Source organism: Numenius arquata, chromosome Z, assembly GCF_964106895.1.
Source record: "Numenius arquata chromosome Z, bNumArq3.hap1.1, whole genome shotgun sequence".
Taxonomy (NCBI): domain Eukaryota; kingdom Metazoa; phylum Chordata; class Aves; order Charadriiformes; family Scolopacidae; genus Numenius; species Numenius arquata.
In genome coordinates, this window is record NC_133616.1 from 64,179,745 (window position 1) to 64,204,807 (window position 25,063).

At 43.4% G+C, this 25,063-nt stretch overlaps 1 protein-coding gene across 1 annotated transcript in view; it reads left to right on the plus strand.

Moving 5' to 3' along the window:
- The window catches only part of CAMK4 (calcium/calmodulin dependent protein kinase IV), a 169,406-nt gene that overhangs the window by 140,958 nt on the left and 3,385 nt on the right, over positions 1-25,063 (plus strand). Inside the window, exons 6-9 of the mRNA XM_074166544.1 lie at positions 8,173-8,263; positions 10,189-10,263; positions 15,717-15,792; positions 23,128-23,254. Of these exons, the coding sequence (XP_074022645.1) occupies positions 8,173-8,263; positions 10,189-10,263; positions 15,717-15,792; positions 23,128-23,254 (369 nt within the window). The remainder of the gene's footprint in view (positions 1-8,172; positions 8,264-10,188; positions 10,264-15,716; positions 15,793-23,127; positions 23,255-25,063) is intronic.

The following is a 25,063-nucleotide window of genomic DNA, read 5'->3' on the forward strand; positions in this document are numbered from 1 at the left end:
CCTTTCTATACTGTCAAGGACAAAATTGTAGATTAACGTGAATAGTCTACAGTGAAAACATGAGAGTGGGAACAAAATAGATAGGACCTGAAAGTTACACTGGATCAAAAGGCAAACAGGAGTGGGCAAAAAGGCAAATAGATTTATGAATACATCCTGTAAAGTTTGTTAGGCCACAACTGGGATACGTTTCTGCATTTTCAACATATTGATACAAGTTGATACAGCCTGGAGGAGCACAAGAATCATCACAGGTCTGGAAAAGATGGTGTGTAAGAAAAGACTGAGGAAACTGAAGCCCTTTAGTCTTAGAGAGAAGAATGATTGTGTGCATAATAGCAAGTACTCAAAAGGCTGATGCAAAAAACAGAATAATCTGCCTCTATGGTATATAAGAAACAAAGTAATCATCTGCCCCTGTTAAGATCCTGGGAAGTCACAGGGAAGTACTTTCAAATGGTCAAAGTAGCAGAGCCCGGTAATAAGTTGCTTGGGGAAATTGTGGAGTCCCTAATATCAGAGGTCTTTAAGCATAAATTGGAGAAACAACTATTGTAGGTATAATTGATGCTACCAAGGAGCAAAGAGAGGAGTAGATGATTCAGGTTCATTTCAGCCCTACTTTTTTACAGTTCCATGTGATAGGTACCATAAATAAAATTAAGGAAAAAGGCCAGTTTTAGGCAATCTTCATTTTGCCTTTTGTCATAAAATCTTTCAAGTTAGATAGGAGCTTGAATTACTAAAGGATAAAACAAAGAGCAAAGGGAACTCTCATACAGCAAGTAGAAGGAAGCTAAAAACAAAAAAAAGAAAAAAGAAATCATGCTGCTGCAGTCACAATTAGAGTCACAGCAATTGTTCAGTCTTGAGTTGCTGTTGTGTACCATGGGAATAAAAGCCAAGATGAAGACTGCCTTTATTTTAACTAAGTCTTTCAGAGAAGGGCCTGCATATTATTCTCACCTCAGTGTCATGCTGAGTCTGTCCTCAACATTTATCGAAGAGTAATAAGACTATTATACTCAATTTTGCTAGAATACATTTCTTCCAGATTATCTGAGGTGCTCTATACTAATAATGCAGTACCGCACTGTGTCTGAAGCACATCCGATTCACCCACCTGGCCTAAATACATCTCATTGGCATCAGCAATTGAAAAAGTAGCGTGATCATAGGATGCACAAGTATATTTTTTCACTATTATTTACTGTATTTCCTTTGCATTTAAATTCACTAATTTAATACATACTGCTCAGGGTCTCTAGTGTTCCCATTTCACTTTTTCTTGTTCATTCTCTTTTGCTAAATGGAATAGCTCTATGTTCCTTAAAATCAATTCTGTCCCTGTTTATAGCACCTGCCTTGATATGGTGTTCAAAAAAAAAAAATCAGAGGAGAAGATTCACAAGAAAGCATAATTTCTCTTCCCCGTGCCACTGGCCAGCTGCTTGGATGAAACTGCCATGCATGGAGAAAACTTTCCTCTAGGTCTTCTTCCATGGGCCTTGCTTTGAGATTCTGTGGAGGCCTCTCTTGCATCTACATCTCATCAGGCCAGATGAAGTGCTGTTATTCTGCAAGTAAATATTACATTTTAGTACATAGATGTTACAGGACATAACCAGCGCCAAATATATCCATGTAATGTTGCCATGGAAATACAGAATTTTGACATGTGTAAATTTTCTGTATCCATCTTATTTCACCAACACAAATTAGCAAAGCTGCAATCAAACTGCCTTGCCTTTATTTTCTTTTAGTGGTTGGCATTGTCTACTGAAAATCAGAAGGAAGTGGAAACAGGACATTTTAGCTACTATAAGAGTATCATGTCATGAAACCTCCATCTTGGACTTCCGGTGGGCAGACTTTAACCTGTTCAGAACCCTGGTTGGGAGAGTCCCGTGGGAGGTAGTCCTGAGAGACAAAGGAGCCCAGGAAGGCTGGACGCTCTTCAAGAGGGAAATCCTAAAGGCCCAGGAGCAGGCTGTCCCCATGAGGCGCAAAATTAAAGGGCGGGGAAAATGGCCGGCCTGGATGAACAAAGAGCTCTTGATGGGACTTAAGGAAAAAAGGAAGGTTTACCATCTTTGGAAGAGGGGACAGGCAACTTGGGAGGAGTACAGAGATTGTGTTAGGTCATACAGAGAAAAAATCAGGAAGGCAAAAGCCCAGCTAGAACTCAACCTGGCCATTAATATAAGGGACAACAAAAAAAGTTTCTATAAATACATCAACAAAAAGAGAGTGACAGAGAATGTCCATCCCTTACTGGATGCGGGGGGAAACCTTGCAACCAAGGATGAGGAGAAGGCTGAGATACTTAATGCCTTCTTTACCTCTGTCTTTAATAGTCAGACCAGCTACCCCCAGGGTGTTCAGCTTCTTGGGCTGGAAGATAAGAATGGAGAACAGAACAACTCCCCTGTAATCCAGGAGGAAGTGGTTAATGATTTGCTTATGTACCTGGACACGCATAAGTCTATGGGGCCGGATGGCATTCACCCAAAGGTTCTCAGGGAGCTGGCAAGAGAGCTCACCAAGCCTCTCTCCATTATTTATCAACAATCCTGGTCAACAGGAGAGGTGCCAGATGACTGGAGGGTGGCAAATGTGACGCCCATCTACAAGAAGGGCCGGAAGGAGGATCCTGGAAACTACAGGCCTGTCAGCCTGACCTCAGTACCGGGAAAGATCATGGAGAGGATCATCCTGAGTGAGCTCTCAAGGCATGTGCAGGGCAGCCAAGGGATCAGGGCCAGCCAGCATGGGTTTATGAGAGGGAGGTCCTGCCTGACCAACTTGATCTCTTTCTATGACCATGTGACCCGCTTTCTCAATGAGGGGAAGGCTGCGGATGTTGTCTACCTGGACTTTGGTAAGGCCTTCGACACCGTTCCTCACGGCATTCTCCTGGAGAAACTGGAGAATCATGGCATAGACAAGTGTACCCTCCGCTGGATAAAAAACTGGCTGGATGGCCGTGCCCAGCGAGTTGTGATTAATGGAGCAAAATCTGGTTGGCGGCCGGTCATCAGTGGTGTCCCTCAGGGCTCAGTTTTGGGGCCAGTCTTGTTCAATATCTTCATTGATGATCTAGATAAGGGGATTGAGTGCACCCTCAGTAAGTTTGCGGATGACACCAAGCTAGGTGGGAGTGTTGATCTGCTTGAGGGTCGGCAGGCTCTACAGAGGGACCTGGACAGATTGGACCAATGGGCCAAGGCCAATGGGATGAGGTTTAATAAGGCCAAGTGCCGGGTCCTGCATTTTGGTCACAACAACCCCAAGCAACGCTACAGGCTTGGGGAAGAGTGGCTGGAAAGCTGCCTGGCAGAAAAGGACCTGGGAGTGTTAGTGGACAGCCGGCTTAACATGAGCCAGCAGTGTGCCCAGGCAGCCAAGAAGGCCAACGGCATCCTGGCTTGTATCAGGAATAGCGTGGCCAGCAGGAGCAGGGAAGTCATCGTGCCTCTGTACTCGGCACTGGTGAGGCCTCACCTCGAGTACTGTGTTCAGTTTTGGGCCCCTCACTACAGGAAAGACATTGAAGTGCTGGAGCGTGTCCAGACGAGAGCCACCAAGCTGGTGAGGGGTCTGGAGAACAAGTCCTATGAGGAGAGGCTGAGGGAACTGGGCATGTTTAGTTTGGAGAAGAGGAGGCTGAGGGGAGACCTCATTGCCCTCTACAACTACCTGAAAGGAAACTGTAGAGAGGCGGGGGTTGGCCTCTTCTCCCAAGGGAATAACGACAGGACCAGAGGAAATGGTATGAAGCTGCGGCAAGGGAGGTTTAGATTAGATATTAGGAAGAATTACTTTACTGAAAGAGTGGTCAAGCACTGGAACAGCCTGCCCAGGGAGGTGGTGGAGTCACCATCCCTGGAGGTATTTAAGAAACGTGTAGACGTGGCTCTTCAGGGCATGCTCTAGTGCCTGGGATTGTTGGTTTGTGGTGGGGTGTTGTGTGTGAGGTCATGGGTGTGGGGTTTAGTTGGTGGGTGCTTTTTTTTTTTTTTTTTTTTTGGGGGGGGGGGTTGTTGTTTGTTTGGTTTTGTGTGTTGTGTGTGTCTGTTTGTTTGTGTGGTTTTTTGGGTTTTTTTTATGTGGTTGGACTCGATGATCTCAAAGGTCCCTTCCAACCACTAAGATTCTGTGATTCTGTGATTCTGTGATCACATTTTTTGTGCATGCTATGTTAAACTGTTGTATGGCACTGTGCATCTAAAATCCATCCATAGAATTCAGATGTTTTTCAAGTCTCATCCATGTCTTATAGGAGGGGAAAGTGATGTAATTCAGCAATGTCTAGATCATAAAGTGAGCCAGTACGCTTGCTCTGGCTTATTACCTGGGCCTTGATCGTCGCATTTACTCACATCAGTTAGTCATTAAGAGACATAGCATATAAATAGTAGAGCACAGGGTATCTGTTTTACAATGAGAGTACGCAATGCCCAAAGCTATATTCCAAACTTGGAGAGTCTTTGAACTTATGCTGCAGAGGCACTGCCTGCAAAGGAACACGACACTTACTAAAATCAATATGTGAGAAATAAAGTGAAAATTTTAGTCAAAATAGACCTTATATAAATTGGAATAAGTGTTATACAAAGTGGATTACGCTAATTTAGCTAAATCCATTTCTAAGTCAAGGTAGTTTAACTCAGAATACTGTTCATGTCTATACAAGACAATGTAATTACCAAGTAGTCGTCAGTACCAGGAGCAATTGTGCTACATGGAGACTGATGAAAATTTGCAAACAAGTCCCAGGGTATTTACCAAGTAAGAGAGCAATGCTGAAAATGGACAGTCTTGGAAGATCCCATTCATAGAGGGTTGTGGAGCAGGAAACATGCTCAGTGAATGACAGGTGGCTCATGCTGGAGGACAGGAGGTCACTGTATGTGCTGGAGACCTTCAGCAACCTATTTGGAGGCTGATACCTTTTATAGAAGTCCAGCCAGCGTTCTCTCCTCTTAGAGGACTGGGGATCCACAAGGCTAGCTGGTACTTCAGTGTGTGGTTGAAGAATGGGAATTCCACAACAGTGAAAACACAGAGGTTTTTTGTCCATTTTGCCCTTTTGTCTGTTACTTCACAACAAGACTCTTGACCCTATTGGCCAACCTAAACAAAATTTGACAGGTGGCTAGGTCTTGAAGATATGAGATGCCACCAGTAGGTCTGTTAAACCCAGTAGGTCTGTTAAACCCATGACTTGGCAGCTCAGGGCGGCCCCAGCTGAATGCATGGCTGGTCCAAGCACCACAGGTATCATCTCATGCCCAAATATGAAGTCAAGCAAGAGAAACAGTGGGAGAGAGAGGACAGAGCAGGAGGGACTGAGATTAGGGGTTGTAGCAACCATGACAGGATCTGTGTGAACCACAGGGAGAGGTCAGAGGAGGTACCACGGGTAGGCTAGGAGATGCTGGGGAGATAGGGGAGGTGTGGTGGAGAGGATACTAGTAGCTGTGGGTGTTGTGAGGAGGGGACATGAGAGAGAGCTCAGACTATTGCAGTGGCAGTCTTTGAAAGACATGGGGTAGGTTATTGAGGCAAAGCACATATGTTGGGCCCCCCATCCTGTGAGTTTCTGGAAATGGTGGGCTGGGTAGAGGAGGGAAATTTTCCTATGTGTGATATTGTGAGTTCCTAACAAAAAAGGAGTTCACACTGCAAGTTCAATACAAATCTGTTAAAAATGCACCCAGTCTTGAGGCACAAGTGTGGTTAACAGATGTCATTGGTTAGGGTTCTTGCTATGTCTGAGAAGGAACCCTATGAGCCACTCTCACTTTATGACTTAAAAGGGAGGAAAAGTTGAACAACTTCTCCCCAGGTTTTTCCCAAATCTCCCTCCCACAAAAATGTGATTCTGGGAAGAGAAGAATATTTCAATGTTTTCAGCCTTACACCATAAAGTGTTTTTAAGATAATGGGCATGTGTTTAAAAGGACCTGCTAAAAGACTGCAGACTTGGCTGGAACATTTCTCTTCACAAATTTGGTCAAATATTTTTCGTAAGAATGAATTGGAAGTGTCTGCTTTCCACTGAAAAATGGTGAAATGTCTGATCCTTCTCACTGCTACAGAGTCAGCTAAACTGATTTGCAGGACATGAACACAGATCGGCTCAGACATCTCCTTCTGTCCGCTCCAACTTACTGCTTTTGGTGCGCTCCCTGTGTGCCGCTATTACCTCTGCACGTCAAACTCACCAGTGCTACGCCGTGGAAGCATCTTTGCTACAGTTATGTCTCCACTGGCAGATAAAGATATATTTTTATCCAGGGTGGACATGATTGTGTGCAGCCAGGCAGATGTGACCGCATTAAATAATGTAACGGTGTACAATCCATCAGTTTCCATGTATTGTTGCCGCCTTCTGCCTTGGATAACTGATTGGCTTTCGCATTGTAGAAAACACAGCTGGCACGAGCACTTAGATTTCACTGTGAAGTAAAGTAGATGAGAGTCTTTGGCTGATCTCCACAAGCCACGTCATGACAAATGCTGCGACTTTAGGATTTTAGAGAAAGGCAACAAAACATTTATTGCACTGTAAGAAGCACACACTTAAAAAGCACTCAGAGTCACTAAAACAACTCCCAAGGAAAGAGCAGTGAATTCTTACTTAATGCTACTTAATCACTGGCAACTTACACAGACTAAACTTCCAAGGAGATACACAGTCAAGAATTCTTCTCAGATGCTAACTCAGGTGCACACTGTAGCTGTGCTTTCTACAGCCATTTGTCATTTGCTGCATAACAGTGCACAGTGGTTTTTTTAATAGTGAAACCACAGCTGACAGAAATGCTACTAAAATGTAGACCGGGAGACTTGCAAATAAGATAATGTGATCCTGCCCTTAAGCGTCTCTCTTCCAAGATTTAAGAGGTTTCTGCTGAATATTTTATCAACAATAAATACAGAATTTTTTTCACTAGTTTATCCTTCTTTGTCTATCAGTATATTGTATGCTCTGGAGCCCTCAGCACAAGAAAGACATGGACCTGTTTGAGCAGGTGCTGAGGAGGGCCATGAGGGTGATCAGAGGGATGGAGAAACTCTGCTGTGAGGACAGGCTGAGAGACTTGGGGCTGTTCAGCCTGGAGAAGAGACCTTTTTGTGGTCTTTCAGGACTTAAGAAAGATTCTAAGAAAGATGGGGACAGACTTTTGAGTAGGGGCAGTTGCCATAGGACAAGGGTTGATGGTTTTAAATTGAAAGACGATAGATTTAGATATAAGAAATACATTTTTCACAATGAGGGTGGTGAAACACTAGAATGAGTTGCCAAGAGAGAGGTGGTAGGTGCCCCATTGCTGGAAACATTAAAGGTCAGGTTGGACGGGGCTCTGAGCAGCCTGATCTAGTTGAAGATGACCCTGCTCATTCCAGGGGGTTTGGACTAGATGACTGTTAAAGATCCCTTCCAACCTAAACTATTCTATCATTCTATGATTCTGTATATTTTTTTCCATGTCTGTCTGAAGCGGTGTAAGAGGCAGCCATTTATTCCAGAAATTCTTCTTTCCATTAGTGCAAGGCAGGGATAGCATCTTCAAAGGAATTCAGTGGTCAGTGAATTCACATATACTGCATGTGCTTCAGCAAGACAGATGGATTTTCGAGACTCTGCAATTGGGTGGTTTTAAAACCCTTGAGAATTCTGCTCCAGGAACCTCAAGGATTTTATGGTTGGCCCAGGACACTTAGTACATCTTACTACTCAAAGGTGTCTACTTAATAGTTTAATAGTTTTATGACCATTTTCTTATCTCTAAGAATTTTATAATGTGCAGAAACTACCTTCCTCTGAGCTAGACTTTGATATCTCAACATCTATTAGATTACTTCCTAGAAGCTACCACTGTATTTAATAAGTCAATAATACTTTCTGAGATGTTTTTCTTCTCAAATGGATGTGATGCTATCTTTGTCTTCCCAAATTGTAATTTCCTATTCAGATTACAGTATCCATCCAAGGATCCTGTGCTGAGCGGTTTTGCAGAAAAAAAAGCTGCTGAAAATTAGTTGAGTGCATGCGTGTCACACTCATAGCAGATTATTATTCTGCTGCTATAGATTATTAGGAGGATGTTAACTGATGCTTGACCATAACATCTGAAATGTTCTGACTTTCTTTTTTTCTAGTACCTGCATGCAAATGGGATTGTGCATCGTGACTTGAAGCCAGAAAATCTACTCTATGCAACGCCAGCACCAGATGCACCGCTAAAAATCGGTGAGCACCATTAAACGTATGCTTCCCTAGCTCCTTTTCACCAGTAATACGTGCGAGCTGATGTTTACAATATATATGTCTCACCACCACTTTATTTGAAGCTAGTGCTCATACTCAAATGAATAGCATGTTACTTCTTCAGCAGCACAGCTGTGCATGGTGTTTTTAAAACCAATACAAAACTAGATGCTTGCTTAGAGAATTTATAATGAAAATTGTGCAGAATGTGGCAGAGAATAAAGTGCTCAGGAGGAACATGAAGGATCATACACAGCTGTATGCACTGCTTCTGTGCCCCTTTTTTTTGTTAAAGTAGTATTTTAAGAGGAAAGATTAATCAGCATGAAAGTACAAATGTGCAGATAAGCAGTTGAAAGCAAAGTGAGCAAGGCTGACTTCTGTTTGGAAGGCAGATTTGAGGGATAAGAAGAATGATCTTTGCAAAGAGCATAGTGGAGCTATCTGAAGCTCAGTCAGCACCGTGAAGAGATGAGGAGGGACAAGGTGAGACCAGGCTCTCCTGAATGGGGATGTATTATGCCAGTTCTGTTGGGAATAGCAGCCACTTGCAAAGGGCATGACCTCCAAAAATGCTGGGTATTCCCAGTTTTTGCTTGAGCAAAGAGGAGTTCTGTGCAACGCTCCTGAGATTTAGGCAACCAGTTTGGAAATACCACCTTGTGGTCCCTTATTAGGGAGCATGAGAGCATAGGAGCATGCAAGGAGTGAATGTTGCCATGTTCATCAGGCCAATGTTCGTCATGGGTTTCAGAAGCCAGATTTCCACAGACTACCTCAAGCAATTTAATTCAAATTTGAAGGAAGGTCTTGCATAACAGAATGATGGTCTCTTACTTTACGTTTTATCCTAGTTCTTATCTTTCCCATAAGGGCTCTAAACAACTGTAATGTGATAGTTTAATGCAGGACCCAGTTGCTTTGGTTTGATGGTCAGAGTGGTGTAGGGGCTTCTGAAGCATTTTCCTAAATGCTGTGATTCTTCCTCTTCTGGTTAAGATTATTGCCTTGTTTAAATTGAGATCTAATTTACAGTGAGTGGCAGTGTTTATAAAAGTAAAGTATATTTCTGTTTAGATAAATAATAATACATGAATGACAACCATTCAGGGACAACTGAACCTAACTTATGCAATTCTAGAATAAAATATGAACTATTTTTATCCTGCTCTTGAGTCAAAACATTTCCTTTTATATTCACTGTAACAAACCAAAAATACTTTTATTTTGCTTTTTTAAGGCTAGATTGTCATCACCTAAATTGCAATTTGAAAAAGCTCAGTTTATTCTCGGCGAAAACTAAGAGTTGTGAAGACTTCAGTTTTTATGTTTTTTAAAAAATGTCATACAAGTGTGACATGTAACGTCATGAAGGCTCTTGCTGTCTGAGTAGTAATTCAAGGTGGAAACACTGCAATACAGATGATCAGTACTTCTTCTCACACAACCTCCATGCCCCTAGAAACCCGGTATCAAAATACTGCTGGGATCACAGGAACTGTATTCTCTGACCCTTGTCCAAGAAATTGCAGATGCACAATTTTTTACCCCAAAATTGTTCCACTAATTTTATTGAGTTACTGACAGAGTGGAAGCTGAATATATACCAAAATGCATTTCTGGATCACTGCTTGTATTCCCTTGGGCATCCCATTGTATTGGCATCATGCAGTCTTCAAGATAAAACACAGGTGCCATTTCTGTCAAGGAAGAGCCAGAAATAGCCATCTGTAGAGATAAATTTTGCTTCTGGATTGCAGTCTGGGTAGATTCTTCAAATTGACCCTCATCTCTGGAAATGACAGTTCATTTAATGTATAAAAGTTCATTTAATTACATATACAATGTTTAAAAAAGTGATTTTACAAGAAAGTAAGAACATTAATATTCCTAAATAATCTTAACAGCTGACTTTGGACTTTCCAAGATTGTGGAAGATCAGGTGACCATGAAGACAGTTTGTGGAACTCCAGGGTACTGTGGTACGTTGCTTTATTATTTACAGTACTGCACTTAATGTGAGGATGTTACATTTTCTCTTTCCAAGGTGAAATGCTTCTTCCTAAAATCAAAATTCAAAAAGCCCCTAAAAAGCAGAAATAAAACCCAAAAAGTCAGAACTGTCACTGGGTTAAGTTGTTCTAAACTCATATTCCCTAGCACTGAAGCTTATTAATCAAAACATATGTTATGGTACAAGTTTGTTACTTGCATGGAAATGAGTTTGACCATTGTAAAAATGCTGAAATTATTAAAATAATATTGGACAGGCATCAACAGAAATTTGGACTATGAAAGGTGTAATGGAAAACACTAAAAATTTATACAGTTCATAACGATTATGAATATTTGAATATTGCTTACAGTGAGTTATCTTAAAGTAATATTTTTTTAACATAGATGAAATCAAATTATTCTTTAAATTAATCCCCTAAGCCCCCAAAAATTCAGCAAATACATGGTTTTAAATGCAGGCTTCACTCAGACCCTTCTGGTCCACTCTGGAGTGGGACCAGTATAACAAAATTATGAGTGCAATATCAAGGAGCACTTTGTGGCAGATCTCGTCAACTGGGGCAACTGGTGTAGATCTAGTCATCTCTTTCAGCAGTGAAAGGGCTTTGGCACTTTGAACTAATCATCTTTTCTCCTAAACAAAATAAGAATGAAATCATAGATTTGCTTCAGTTTTACCAAGAGACTGAGTCAGGATGAACCACTGCTAATTTGACTAATTTGCCTGTGCATTCACAATACTTCAAGCAAACATCTAACTCCTGAGGTTAGCACTGTACTACACAGGGATGGTAATTTTAATTCCTTTAGTAATTTAGAAATCAGGAAATTATAGACTTAATGCTGGGTTTATATTTTTCATTTGGTGTCTTGTAAAGACACTTTCTACTTGTTTAACTGTGAAAGATGTGCACAAAGTTTAGAAACTGTGTTCCATCTCAGTTGTCCTGGTCTTAGATGTTTCTGTTTTTTCCAAAATCACAGCTAGTTCATGCTTCTCAATCTTGTAGCTTTTAATAATGTATTCTAATCTGAATGCAAGAAAACCACCACTCATACTTCAAATTAAAAGAAATTTCCATTGAATCGCATTTAGGTAAAAATATGTTCCCTCACTGTCATATAGGGGACTGAGCTTTTGATAAGCAAGTGAAAAAAACATAGTACTAGTAACAGTCCATGAATAATTCAGAATGTGTGTTTTTTCTCCATTGCTTTGGGTAGAAAATAAATGGAACAGAGAGTAAACACTACAATTGCCATATGCATAACATCTGGCAAAGAATGCCATAGCTGTGCTATATGTCAGGTATCAATAACCCAAAGAGGATATAACTAAAACCAACCCCCCAAAAAGTCCAAAATCTAAAAACAGAGTTCAAGCACATAACCTGCCACAGTAGGGAGAAAGCAAGCATACAACTGATCTTGAAAAAAAATGATTGAAAAAATGCTGGGGAGCCTCAGTGACCATCCCCTCATGGGGCCGGAGCATTTGGCTTTACCCATGGGGCTGTGACAGGAGCCCATCCTGCTGCAGGAGGGGTCATGCCCAGCCTGGCCATCCCCGCAGACAGCAGACTTTTCCTCAGCAGCAGCATCCCCAGGTTGGAGGTCATAGAATCATAGAATCGTCTATGTTGGAAGGAACCGTTAAGATCGAGTCCAACCATCAACGTAACACTGACAAAACCACCACTAAACCGTGTCCCTAAGCACCACGTCTATATGTCTTTTAAATTATCTCCAGGGATGGTGATTCCACCACTTCCCTGGGCAGCCTTTTCCAATGTTTGATAACCCTTTTGGTGAAGAAAAGGGTTCCTCATATCCAATCTAAACCTCCCCTGGCATAACTTGAGGCCATTTCCTCTTGTCCTATCACTTGTTGCTTGGGAGAAGAGATGGACACCCACCTCACTTCAACCTCTTTTCAGGTAGTGTAGAGAGCGAGAAGGTCTTCTCCCCTCAGCTTCCTTTTTCCAGGCTAAACAACCCCAGCTCCCTCAGCTATTCCTCATTAAGACTTGTCCTCTAGACCCCTCACCAGCTTCATTGCCCTTCTCTGGACTCGTTCCAGAATCTCAATGTCTTTCTTGTATTGAGGGGCCCAAAACTGAACACAGCTTCCAAGGTAAGACCTCGAACAAAGAAGCAAATGAAGGAGCCCCTCCAGCAAGAGAGGATTGCAGCTGCCTCTACAGTCTTGCTCGCCCTTCGTTGCAAGGCACTTACTTCCATGTCAGTAAACCAGCTAATGGCCAGGGAAGCTGGTGATCTCGTTAACACCAGGTTAAGTCTGCTGGGCTTCCCATGGTGGGTGCTCACCTCCAGCAGTCAGTGTGATCTTGTGGAGAAATCTATTTCTGCCATTCTTGCTGAACTGTAGATGCTGAATGGGCTCCTACAAGAGGCTGCAAGTTGCTAGCAGTGTGCTGGGTGGTACACACTTCAGATAGCTGAAGCGGACAGAGCTGAGCCAAGCCATGTGGAAACTAAAGACTTGGCAATTGCTTTTATAACTGTAGAAGCAAAGGAAAGAGGACATTGGAGAAGACCATAAGATTACTCTGTTACCTCATAGCACAGCTGATAATGCAATTCAGGTGACATGTTCATTAGCTGGTATGACATTCTCTGCCAAGCTCACAAACATGTGCCAAGTATGCATTAGAGTAGCACTGAATTCCAGTCTGCTTAGTGTCGTAAAACCGTATTTCATGTATTAGCTATTAATGTTCTGGTTGTCTTCTCTTGTGACAGTTATACTACAAATGCCATAAAACTGTAGTTAGTATTTAGCCCTTTTTACGCCTGTCTTTGTATACTATAAAAATACTCTTTCTCCCGTAGAAGAGCCCTCAGCATAGGGATGACTTGGTGGGGAGGGTTGAGGCTGAATGTCTAAGCTGAGAAGAGAAGAAAGGAGCTTTGTCCATGTCCTATAGACATGGACCTGCAATCCTTGCTTTATGACCTGGGTTAACTGACCATGCAGAATTCCTGGTGCCTGGAAAGTATTCAAGCGTTACTTTCCAGAAGTGGAGGAAACCCAGGAGGAATACTGTTGAAATGCCAAAATAAATTTAGTCATAGGGTGCCAACTCCCACATCCTGCCCACCCAGCTATCAGCAGCCTCTCCAGGACGGACACAGTAACAAAAACCCTTACTGGAGTCTGGATACTTTGGCATCAAGACATACCAATACCATACCCTGGGACATGCAGAGGTGATGCAGAGGACTGAAAGCAAGAAGACGGTAACAAAGAACTTAATTTGCTGAGTGTTAAGTCCCGTGACTTAACACTGAGACATTGTGCTTTCAGTGAACTTAACAAGAAGGGCATAAGTGATTTCTGACAGTAGCACATAAAAATAAGCCAGGGCAGAGCAGTGATTCAAGGTCAGTCTGTTACAGCCAACATCTAAACTAACAGCAACGCATCAGCCGAATCCATTCACCAAAACCAAACTTCTGGAAATATTAATAAATCTTATTTACAAGAAGTATAACTGTGTAATCACAGTCCGGATAGCAAGGTAGACCAGTATATACAAATCTTTGGTCTCCTTTGTGGCCGTTTTACAATACTGAGGTGGAAGGAGGAGAAAAGGGAAAGAAGGGCAGAAGTGTCTTCCTGAGCAAGAAGAGCAAGAAGACATCCCAAGAAACACTGTATTCTCGAGAAGAGGAAGCGTATTGGCCATTAAACAGAAAAACTGTCCTATTTACTTCAGAACCTCGCACGTGACATTAACAAACGTGGCAGGAAGAACAGTGATTAACATCTCTTTTCTTGGTCTCTCTCCATCTCTTTCTCGGAGGCCATTGGCTGCTTTGCCTGTAGGCTGTCCTGTTAGCTACAGGCTGGCCTGTGTTAAAATCAGTGGAGATCTAGTGGCCCTTCTCAGAAACAGCCCCTCTCTGTTCGTCAGTGTACCTAGCCGAAGAATAAAGAGGCAGGGGAAGTCTGTGCTTAGACTGGCAAGTGTTTGCCCAGCTGCTAGCTGTACGAGTGGCATGTAGCAAACTTAGTGACCAATGTCCTTTGCCTTCTATATTAATGCTTTGCAAAAATGCTGGACGTGTTTCCTGCATGGTAAATCCTCCAGGTTAGTTGAGGAAGTCTGAGCCAGCTGCCTGGAGGCCGCTAGGGAGCTGCGTATACTCTGATTAAATTCATGCCTTGCTCCCTTGGTTTGTGGCAGCACATTCCTCAGGAGAGCTAGCTGTCCCAACAGAGACCTCCCACTGGAGGCTGGGAGCAAAGCAGGAGCATGCTGGCAGCCTGGGTCAGTCCGGAGGGGCAACTAAGGCTTGGGGCTGAGCAGGAAGCTGTCATACATTTCGGGAAGCCCCGGCCCTTCTTGTCCCTGCTGCTCATGGCTGTGAGAGTGTAATGTGGGAAGGTGAAGAGATGGGTACCTGCTGCAGCATTGATGTGTGTAGCTGCTGCAGGTCCCCCGTGCCCCAGAAACATGGCAGCCATCCCATGTGCATCACAGAGCCGGTGGGCTCAGGGGCTCTGCTGCCATCCCGTACATCTGGTGGGTATTAATACCGATACAATGGCTGCTGAGAAGGGCTACTCATACATGGCTTAGTGGTGTCTTTTTAATTATTTTTTCCAAATTAAGTGGGAGTTTCTGTCTGTGTCCAAGAGGTGAGGAGAGGGAAGGGTCTTGCCTCCCACGGTGTCAAGCCCTTCCATTTTCTTCTCTGGAGATGTGGCATTTTCATCTGGCCACCTTGGGAGCTTTGCCCAGGGAGGTTTGCCCCGTCAGAGGCAAACCTCGAGGGCGTGTGGAGCTACGGCACGGTAGGCACATCGCAGTTTGAATGTGCAAGCCTGCGCATTTTTAGTCACACACAGCAACAAGAGATACTGTCTGAGGGATACAGCCGTCTGCTCAGCTTTCCTCGAGGTGTGCCTGTCCAGCTGCTTGGGCAGAGGTTGACTCCAGAGTCCCCCAAGACTGCCTGGCCTTTCCGCCTCCTCTGCACTGCAGCAAAAGCAGTTGCCTGGAATGGCCTTGTCTTTCCTTGCAATTAAAAAGAAATACCAAAAATAAAGCCCAAATAAAGTACCAAGTAAATAAGTAAAATACTGAAGTAAAAGTACCACCTGCTTTGTCACATTGCAGCTTCAGTGCTGCTGTCGCTTCCTGTGGTTCTTTTCACAAACCTAAAAAGCAATTTGAAACCAAAGTCCGCTTTTCATTTTATTCTGGCTGTGCTTGGACACAACTTCTGTTGCTTTATACTTAGTGAAGGGAATCATTTGCCTAATTAAAGTCTTAAAGGAGCAGGCCCTAACTTTTTAATAGACATGAGTGTGCACAGAGTTTAAATTGACTTTGTGACTGTTATTTCTGCATTCAACTTTCATCTTATTGACGTGTTTTATCATTTGCAGCACCAGAGATACTGCGGGGATGTGCCTATGGCCCTGAGGTGGACATGTGGTCTCTGGGCATTATCACCTACATCCTGTAAGTGCAGACAGTGCCATGGAGTGGTTTGTTTGTGAGCACCTGCAGGTTTTTATGACATTATGAGCTGTGCTGTTGGAAAACATGAGATTCCAAACTTTAATTATGATATTCCTAATCTTATCAGATCCTAGAGGAGCACGGCAAAACAGTCAGGTTATGTACGTCATAAATACAACACTTCTTCCTGAACATGCTATTAATATGAACGTGTTGGTGTCTTCACAGCGCCTCAAGCCAGGAGGCAGGGAACAGACCTGGAGTCTGTTTGTAAATTAGTCCAATGGGTTAAATGGTTCATGTTGAAGTCTTCCATTTCCTACAAAATAACCAGACACACCATTAACAAGGGGGTGTCAGAGTGATGCTGGCTGTACATATTTTAAACAGTTGAAGTTGCAACTATAGACCAAAATTTTCAAACAGTTGTGTCTAAGGGTGGGCACTTGTGTCTGCATCTTAATTTGGATATTCCTAATTCAACTGGTAAGCATTGTAATTATTTTATTGTGTCAATGGAATCTTTCAAAAGAAGATTAGAGAGAAATAAAAATTGTATCTGATGTATTGACACTCCTCTTTATGGGCGAATAAATAACCTCATTTATTCCCTTGGCAGCACCAATGCTAAGCTGGCTTGTGTGGTTGTATACAATACTTGCAGGATACTTTTTATGGGAAGAAAATGGGATTTTATACATGCGCATTAAAGATATGGAGGATTTTATACATCTGTGCCATTTTCTTTCCCCTTCTAGGACTCATTAACTGTGCCCAGCAAGTACAGTGTGTAATAATACAATTACTTTCTTTAGGTCTTTAGAAAAAAAAAAAATTGTATTTTCTAGAGTTTATACTAAAAGTGCACACTGATGGAAATATCAGAAAAAGTCTTTTATTCTGTACATAAGCTTCAAATGAGTCACAGCTCTCCTTTCAGGTGCCTGTAAATAATAGGCTACAGTATTCCTATTTGTCATTTTGTTACCTGCTCCTTTTCAAATCTGAATCTTCGTCTCAAGGCCTAGTTCAAGTCTGTAGAAGATCACAGGTCAGATGTTGCCTGCCAGGTGATCACTTCTTGTCGGTTCTACCTGTCTGTGCATGGCAGAGAGATGTGAAATTCACCTGCAGGGTTGTCCCTGAAATTGGAGAGGTGCCATGGCCTTGCCTGGTTACTCAACAACCAAGGGATAGATCTTGTACTTAGTAAACTGACAGCCTTCCTTAAGCAGAACTTGCTTTCAAGTGTAGGCAACTTCCAAGTGAGAATGTACAGCAAATTCCTCTTTGTCTGTATGGAGTGGCATTTGCTGTATGCAGCCTTTCAGAACCTTCCAGCCGTTCAGGAGATGCTCCCAAGTCACATTAAGCCTCTGCACTGGTGTAAACACAGGCATGAGAGCTTCTGATCTGGGTGAGACACGACCAGTACAGATAGCCCTCTGCTTCTTCCTCTATTGTTCCTCTCATCTTGAAATGCAATTTGACCCACAGGAACAAGCCAGGCAAAAAGTGCTGGTCAAATCCACTTGGCCATGTCTTCCATTTAGCTTTAATAATATTCCACATTTAAAACTCTCCTATTGAGTCTAAGGCTTTGTAGAACAATATTTCTGATGGATTAGGAGCTGAGACCAGAAAGGTACCTGTACAGTAACTAATTCATTAATCCCGAAGCTAAAGGAGAGTGTTGCATGTCTCAGTCTCATAGTTTAGTAGAGGAAATGCACATATGTACAGTCAAAAATATGCGTTGCTGCTGTGCCTCCAAAATGAAGTGGATGTAAGAGTTAACTGTCATGCTACAGAAGGCGTGCATAAAGCTGTGTGTTCTCACCAATATGAAGCAGACTTACCACATGATTAAGAAAAACTTTAACACATATTTTAACAGAACAATTATTCCTGAGGCAAATTATATTAAGACCTATTGATGATAACTGTCATAATTCCAGTGTTAACAGCAAAGAGGACCAGTTCTTTTGTATTCCTGCAGCAGGTTAGAAATGCTACTGCACATTTGAGATGCAGATAGTGGTCAACATATATAGAGGCTTTGCCAGTAGTCAAAATTGCATGGATTTAATTATAGGTGTTTACTTAAAAGGGCACAAAAGACTGCCTGCTCGTTTCTAACTGGTTTTGAAGCTGTTTTCACTGATTTTTTCTTTATTTGGTAGGTAAATAATCTAAAAGACACTGGGAAAACTGGTTGAGGGATCAGGGGCACAGGTAATTTTTTCAGCAATACCCTTAGTTGCAGGAGGAAATCCTGAAAGAAATAAAAAGGCATCTGCGATAAACAAGTGGCTCAGAAACTGGTGCCATCACCGAAATTTTGGGTATTCTGAACTCAGGGAACTTTATATGGCACCGAGTCGGATAGCAACAGATGGAGTACACCTGTCTCAGAAGGGGAGAAAGATACTGGCAAGTGAGTTGGCGGGGCTTGTTGAAAGGGCTTTAAACTAGGATCGAAGGGGGAGGGGGTTAAGCATAGGTTGAGCAGAAAAAAACTCAAAGAGAGCCTTCAACCTGCCATCTCAGCTAATAAGTCGGCCCCTTTAGGCACCCAGCTGAAGTGCCTTTACACAAATGCACGCAGCATGGGGAACAAACAAGAGGAGTTAGAGATGTGCGCACGCCTCCAGGGCTACAACATTATTGGCATCACCGAGACGTGGTGGGATGGCTCTTACGACTGGAGTGTTCGAATGGAGGGTTACAAGCTCTTCAGGAAGGACAGGCTGGGCAGAAGGGGAGGGGGTGTTGCCCTCTATGTCAAGGACCAGCTGGAATGTATGGAGCTTCACCTGGGGATGGATGAAGACAAGACAGAGAGCTTATGGGTCAGGATTAAAGGGAGCACGGGGGCAGGTGATGTTACAGTAGGAGTCTGCTACAGGCCACCAGATCAAAGTGACAGCGAGGATGTGGCCCTCTACAAACAGACAGGGGCAGCATCGCGCTCGCACGCTCTGGTCCTCATGGGGGACTTCAACCACCCTGACATCTGTTGGAAGGACAACACAGCAGAGCACAGGAAATCCAGGAAGTTCTTGGAATGTGTCGACGACAACTTTCTTCTACAAATAATAGAGGAACCAACGACGAAAGGAGCAGTGCTGGACCTTGTCCTCACCAACAAGGAGGGGCTGGTCGGGAATGTCAAATTCAAGGGTAGCCTCGACTGCAGTGACCATGAGATGATAGAATTCAAGATTCATAAGGCAGCAAGGAGGGTGCGCAGCAAGCTGGCTACCCTGGACTTCAAAAGAGCAGACTTTGATCTCCTGAGAGATCTGATTGGTAAGGTAGCGTGGGAAAAAGAACTGGAAGGGAGAGGGGTCCAAAAAAGCTGGGTGGTATTTAAGGATTGCCTCCTCCAAGCTCAGGAGAGGTGCATCCCAAAAAAGAAGAAATCGGGCAAAATAGCCAGTAGGCCGGCGTGGATGAACAAGGAACTGCTGGACAAACTCAGGACCAAAAAGGAGGCCTATAGAGGGTGGAAGCAGGGAAAGGTAGACTGGGAAGAATACAGAGAAGCTGTCCGAGTCACCAGAAACCTGATCAGGCAAGCGAAAGCCCAGGCAGAACTAAATCTAGCCAGGGATGTGAAAAATAACAAGAAGAACTTCTATAGATATATCAGGGATAAAAATAAGACGAGGGAAGCTGTGGGTCCCCTCCGGAAGGAAACGGGAGACCTGGTCACCCAGGATATGGATAAGGCTGAGCTACTGAATGACTTCTTTGCCTCAGTCTTCACTGGCAAGGGACCTAACCACACTGCCCAAGTCACGGAGGGCAAGAACAGGGGCTCTGGGAATGAAGAACCACCCACAGTACAAGAAGACGAGGTTCGAGACCTCTTAAAGAACCTGAAGGTGCATAAGTCCATGGGACCTGATGAAATCCATCCACGGGTCCTGAGAGAACTGGCGGACGAAGTTGCTAAGCCCCTCTCCATCATATTTGAGAAATCGTGGCAGTCTGGTGAAGTTCCCACTGACTGGAAAAAAGGGAACATAACTCCAATATTCAAAAAAGGAAACAAAGAGGACCCGGGAAACTACAGGCCGGTCAGTCTCACCTCTGTGCCTGGCAAGATCATGGAGCAGATCCTCCTGAAATCCTTGCTAAGGCACATGGAGAATAAAGAAGTGATTGGAAACAGCCAACATGGCTTCACCAAGGGCAAATCGTGCCTGACAAATTTGGTGGCCTTTTACAATACTGCCACAGACCTGGTAGACAAGGGCAGAGCGACTGACGTCATTTACCTGGACTTATGCAAAGCATTTGACACTGTCCCGCACGACATCCTGGTCTCAAAATTGGAAACTCATGGATTCGATGGATGGACCACTCGGTGGATAAGGAACTGGCTGGATGGCCGCATCCAAAGGGTTACAATCAATGGCTCAATGTCCAGGTGGCGGCCAGTAACGAGTGGTGTTCCGCAGGGGTCGGTACTGGGACCAGTACTATTTAACATCTTTGTCGGTGACATGGACAGTGGGATAGAGTGCACCCTCAGCAAGTTTGCTGATGACACCAAGCTCGGTGGCGCAGTTGACACGCTGGAGGGAAGGGATGCCATCCAGAGGGACCTAGACAGGCTGGAGAGGTGGGCTCGTGCAAATTGCATGAAGTTCAACCAAGCCAAGTGCAGGGTCCTGCACCTGGGATGTGGCAACCCCAGGCACAAATACAAGTTGGGTGGAGAATGGCTGGAGAGCAGCCCCGAGGAGAAGGACTTGGGAGTGCTTATGGATGAGAAGCTCAACATGAGCAGGCAGTGTGCACTGGCAGCCCAGAGAGCCAACCGTGTCCTGGGCTGCATCAGGAGAAGTGTGGCCAGCAGGTCTCGCGAGGTGATTCTGCCCCTCTACTCTGCGCTCGTGAGACCCCTCCTGGAGTACTGTGTCCAGCTTTGGAGTCCTCAACACAGAAGGGACATGGACCTGTTGGAACGGGTCCAGCGGAGGGCCACGAGGATGATCAGAGGGATGGAGCACCTCTCTTATGAAGACAGACTGAGAGAGCTGGGGTTGTTCAGCCTGGAGAAGAGAAGGCTCCGGGGAGACCTTATAACAGCCTATCAATACCTGAAGGGAGCCTACAGAAGAGCTGAAGAGGGACTCTTTGTCAGGAAGAGTGGTGACAGGACAAGGGGCAATGGTTTTAAATTGGAAGACAGGAGATTTAGATTAGATATAAGGAAGAAATTCTTTACAGTGAGGGTGGTGAGGCACTGGAACAGGTTGCCCAGGGAAGTTGTGGATGCCCCATCCCTGGAAGTGTTCAAGGCCAGGCTGGATGCGGCTTTGAGCAACCTGCTCTAGTGAGAGGTGTCCCTGCCCATGGCAGGGGGGTTGGAACTAGATGATCTTTAAGGTCCTTTCCAACTCTAGCCATTCTATGATTCTATGATTCTAAAATGAATCAGCATAATGAAATGAAATTTCATAATAAAATGAAATCAAGAGCAGCCATGCTGGGTCTTACCCTGGTTTATCTAATCACACCTCTGGTTTTATTCATCTAATTTGGCATGTAGCAAAAAATCTGTCTGCTGAAATGGAAATTTTTTTTTTCCTTTAGGTAGAAGCATACCCATAGAAATTCTTTATAAGACAACATTAGGTGATTGTAGTGAGTTACAATGAAAATGTTTTCAAGAGTAAATAGAGAATCACTTCCAACACCGTCACAGCAAGCCCTAAGCGTGGTCTCACTGTATGTCATCAGTGCCCTGGTATCCAGAAGCCAGTTTTGGCTGAACCATTTAGTGGCCCAACAACCCTGCTCAGCAAAGGTACTCTGTGGGGATCGGGGCTAACCTGAAGCAAGCTCAGAAATGGTGGTGGGAGAGGCAGACATGTGGGAGGGGAGCAGCAAAGGGGCTGTGACTGGCTCCCACCTACTGAAGCACATAGTGTTTGGAGGCTGGATCCTTGTGTTTTAATCCATCTCTGCCAGACTTGGAAACTAATAACGTGCCCCGAATGTGCTTACAGTGGAGGTTTCTTCCTCTTCAGCAGTGCAAAGTGATGCAGCTGTTCCACCTGCGACTGAACACTGCTCCCCAAACTATATTTCTTCCTTAAACATCTGTCCCCTTTTTCAGGACAGTAAGCACACTGATTGGGTTTCAAAACAGAAAAACAAGTTAAAATGTAAGGTTACATTTTCTAGATTTGTTGCTGTCTTGTTCTTCATGGTCTGCTGTTGTTTTCCTGTCATCGTCTCATCACTTGTTGCATTTTCTGGAGGCAGAGTAGCAGATAGACTTTCTGGTTAGCTCAGAACACTTACTGGTTGAATAGGAAATTCACTTTAAAACATCTGATTATGTGTGCAAGCATGATTGAAGTGCAACGAAGCGACAAAAAAGGACATGATCTAAATGGAAACCACTTCTATGAGTTTGCTTTCTCCAGGGCCAGCAGTGTGGTGCTGGGATCTGTGTTATTCCATATATTCATAAATGCAGTCATTAGTGAGATTACAAAATTTCTTGATAATATGTAGGTTACCTAAGTAAAGGTGAGGGCTGGCTGCTCATTAAAACCTGCTGAAGGATTTTACGCTTTGTGGATGATATGATAAAAGTGCATACAGTGATGAACATAACAGTCCTAATTGGAAATACAAAAACTTCTAACTTCACAGGTAAAATGGGGTTCCTCAGCTGATGCCTATCTCCTAGGAAAGAGGTACAGGGAGTCTGATAATTCCCCAATGAAGATGTTAATGCTGTGCTTGTAAATAATCCAAAAAAGCAGATCCAAGGTCAGGAATTGCTAGCAAAGAATTGGGGATTAAAATAGAAGACATGGTTACATTGACTTGCAAGTCAGTGGTGTGCCCACACTGAATGGTGTTTACGCTCACTTCAAAAAGATACACAGCTGGAGGAGACTCACAGGAAGAGAGCAGGCATGAGCAAAGGTTTTAGACTGAGGAATAACTAAACAGTCCAAGGGACTTCAGCCTGAGACCAGCAGAGCGAAGTGCTTCTAGAAAATATTTCTTGGCATGTAGAAGGTAAACAGGTATCAGCTGTTGCATGGCTACTCTTGTGGTAAGTCCCTGCATTAATAGTTAGGAAAGATTATAATTTGATCAGCCTTTCCCAGTGCTTATGAATACTTACGACTACTTTTGCTCTGCTCTGTAGAATTAGGAGTGCATAAGTACATCCAGGCCTGGTTTCCCAAAGCGGTGAACAAGACACAAAGTAGGGAAAAATAATGCCAGGTACTGTTTCTAACAACTGAAAACTAATTAATCTTTGATAAATGTCTTTCTTTTTTATTCTTGCAGACTTTGTGGCTTTGAACCATTTTATGATGAAAGGGGAGATCAGTACATGTTTAAGAGAATCCTGAACTGTGAATATGACTTTGTGTCCCCCTGGTGGGATGATGTCTCTCTGAATGCCAAGGATTTAGTAAGTAAAGCAAAAATGAGACTGGAGTATCTTTGCTGATACGTATCTGGCTAGTGTCGCTTCCACTGAGAAAGAGAGTCCATGTTGGGGTGGGGGCAGAATAATTGGTTAATTAGTTGTTCATATGGCTCACTGCTTTTCTTCTTACTATCTCTGGTATATTATGGTGCTGTTAAATATCCCCTGTTAGGCCGGTGCTGTAATTTTGCACTCAAAACAGTGGATGTTCAGGTCCCTCTGTGAACTAAGATTGTTGGCCACTGTCACAGTGTTCACGTGTGCCTGCCTTCCATGATAGCTCTGAGCTGTTTCATCATTCCTCTTTACAAGGCAACTACCTTCAGGGGAACATAGAAAAAAGCCCTATATTTTGTGCAGTTTTCAAGCCTGAACTTTGGAGGAAGAATATAAAAAGGAGCGAGGCCTCTCCCCCTGCTTTTGCTGACAGCCTTTTTCTGTCCATTTAAGCTTTTTCTTAGTAGATGAGGAAAGATTCATTACTTTTAAATGTGGTCCATTAGCAAAATGCAAGGGCTGGCATGCTATCTGCACTATATTATTTTATTACTGGATGAAGTCAATTGGATCCAAGAGATACTGATCTGCAAATACAGTTATGCTTGTGTTTCATTTTTAGTCAACAATAACTTGCAAAATTCAGTATTTCATTAGCACTGAAGACACAAATGCTCAGATTCATACTACTTATACAAACTGTTCCATAAAATACTGCATAATTAGTATTTCTAAAGTACTTCAGAATGCCATAAATGGAAGGACTGTAGAAGTTCAAAGTATTTTTTTGTTGTTGTATTAGATACAAAGTTTTTCTGAGGTCAAAAAAATACCATTTTCTACCTTGTGTTGTCAAAACCCAGATAACCAGCACCCTGCAGCAAAGCTGCTCATTTATTGTATACAAACAGCATTGGTCCAAACCGGTCCCTGCCATTTTGCTACAGCAAAGCTCAGAGTCTCAAGTTTGAACAGTTTATAGCAAGTTGTAAATCAGGATGAAGCCCATGGCTCTCAAAACCCATACTGTGGGCAGTTCTGGGGTGTTCAGTTGAAGTGATTTGTTTAACTTGACCTGTTCTGCAGACGCACAGCAGGTATTCATCATGATTCCTGTTCTCCTGCACCCACTTTAGGGTACCATCTTTCTTTAATAGCTCTTTGTAGGAAAATTTCAGAGAACCCTACAGCGAGTCCTCCCCTTACACTTGGGCACACGGCAGTGGTGGAGCCCTGTGCCATCATTCGCACTCTGCTCCACAAGGGTGTGCAATCAGAAGGGTTGCATAAGTGTGACTCTGCTGAGTACCATCTATCTACTCCTTTACTCCATCCTCATCCTTCTTTTTGTTTTTTTTTTAAAACACCACTTGTCCAGATATACAGCAAAACCCATGAAATCCAGCTTGACTGGACACGCTTTGTACCTAGCAGTTTGTACCACCTCCACTCGCAGGGGTACGTCTGCAGTGCTTTGTTCCCAAAAACGTCCTACTGTTGTGTTTGGAGAGATGCAGCTTCCCTGGTCACTGTAACAGAAAGAATGGCATGAACAGCATTAGATTCAGAGTGGGCTAAGAGAGAAATACTTGTACAGGACTTCTTAGTTCATGTGTACATGAAGTTCTATGGTGACAGAAAGAAACGTATCATTTGTGAGGTACCTGGCTGTGACTGCATTGGTACAAGACTGCCATGAGTTGCATACACTAGAATTTAAAGTTTCTAATCCGGTTTAAACCTTTTCCAAATCCAAAAGTGGGGATACTGCTAAGAGAACTGCCTGGCTGGCGG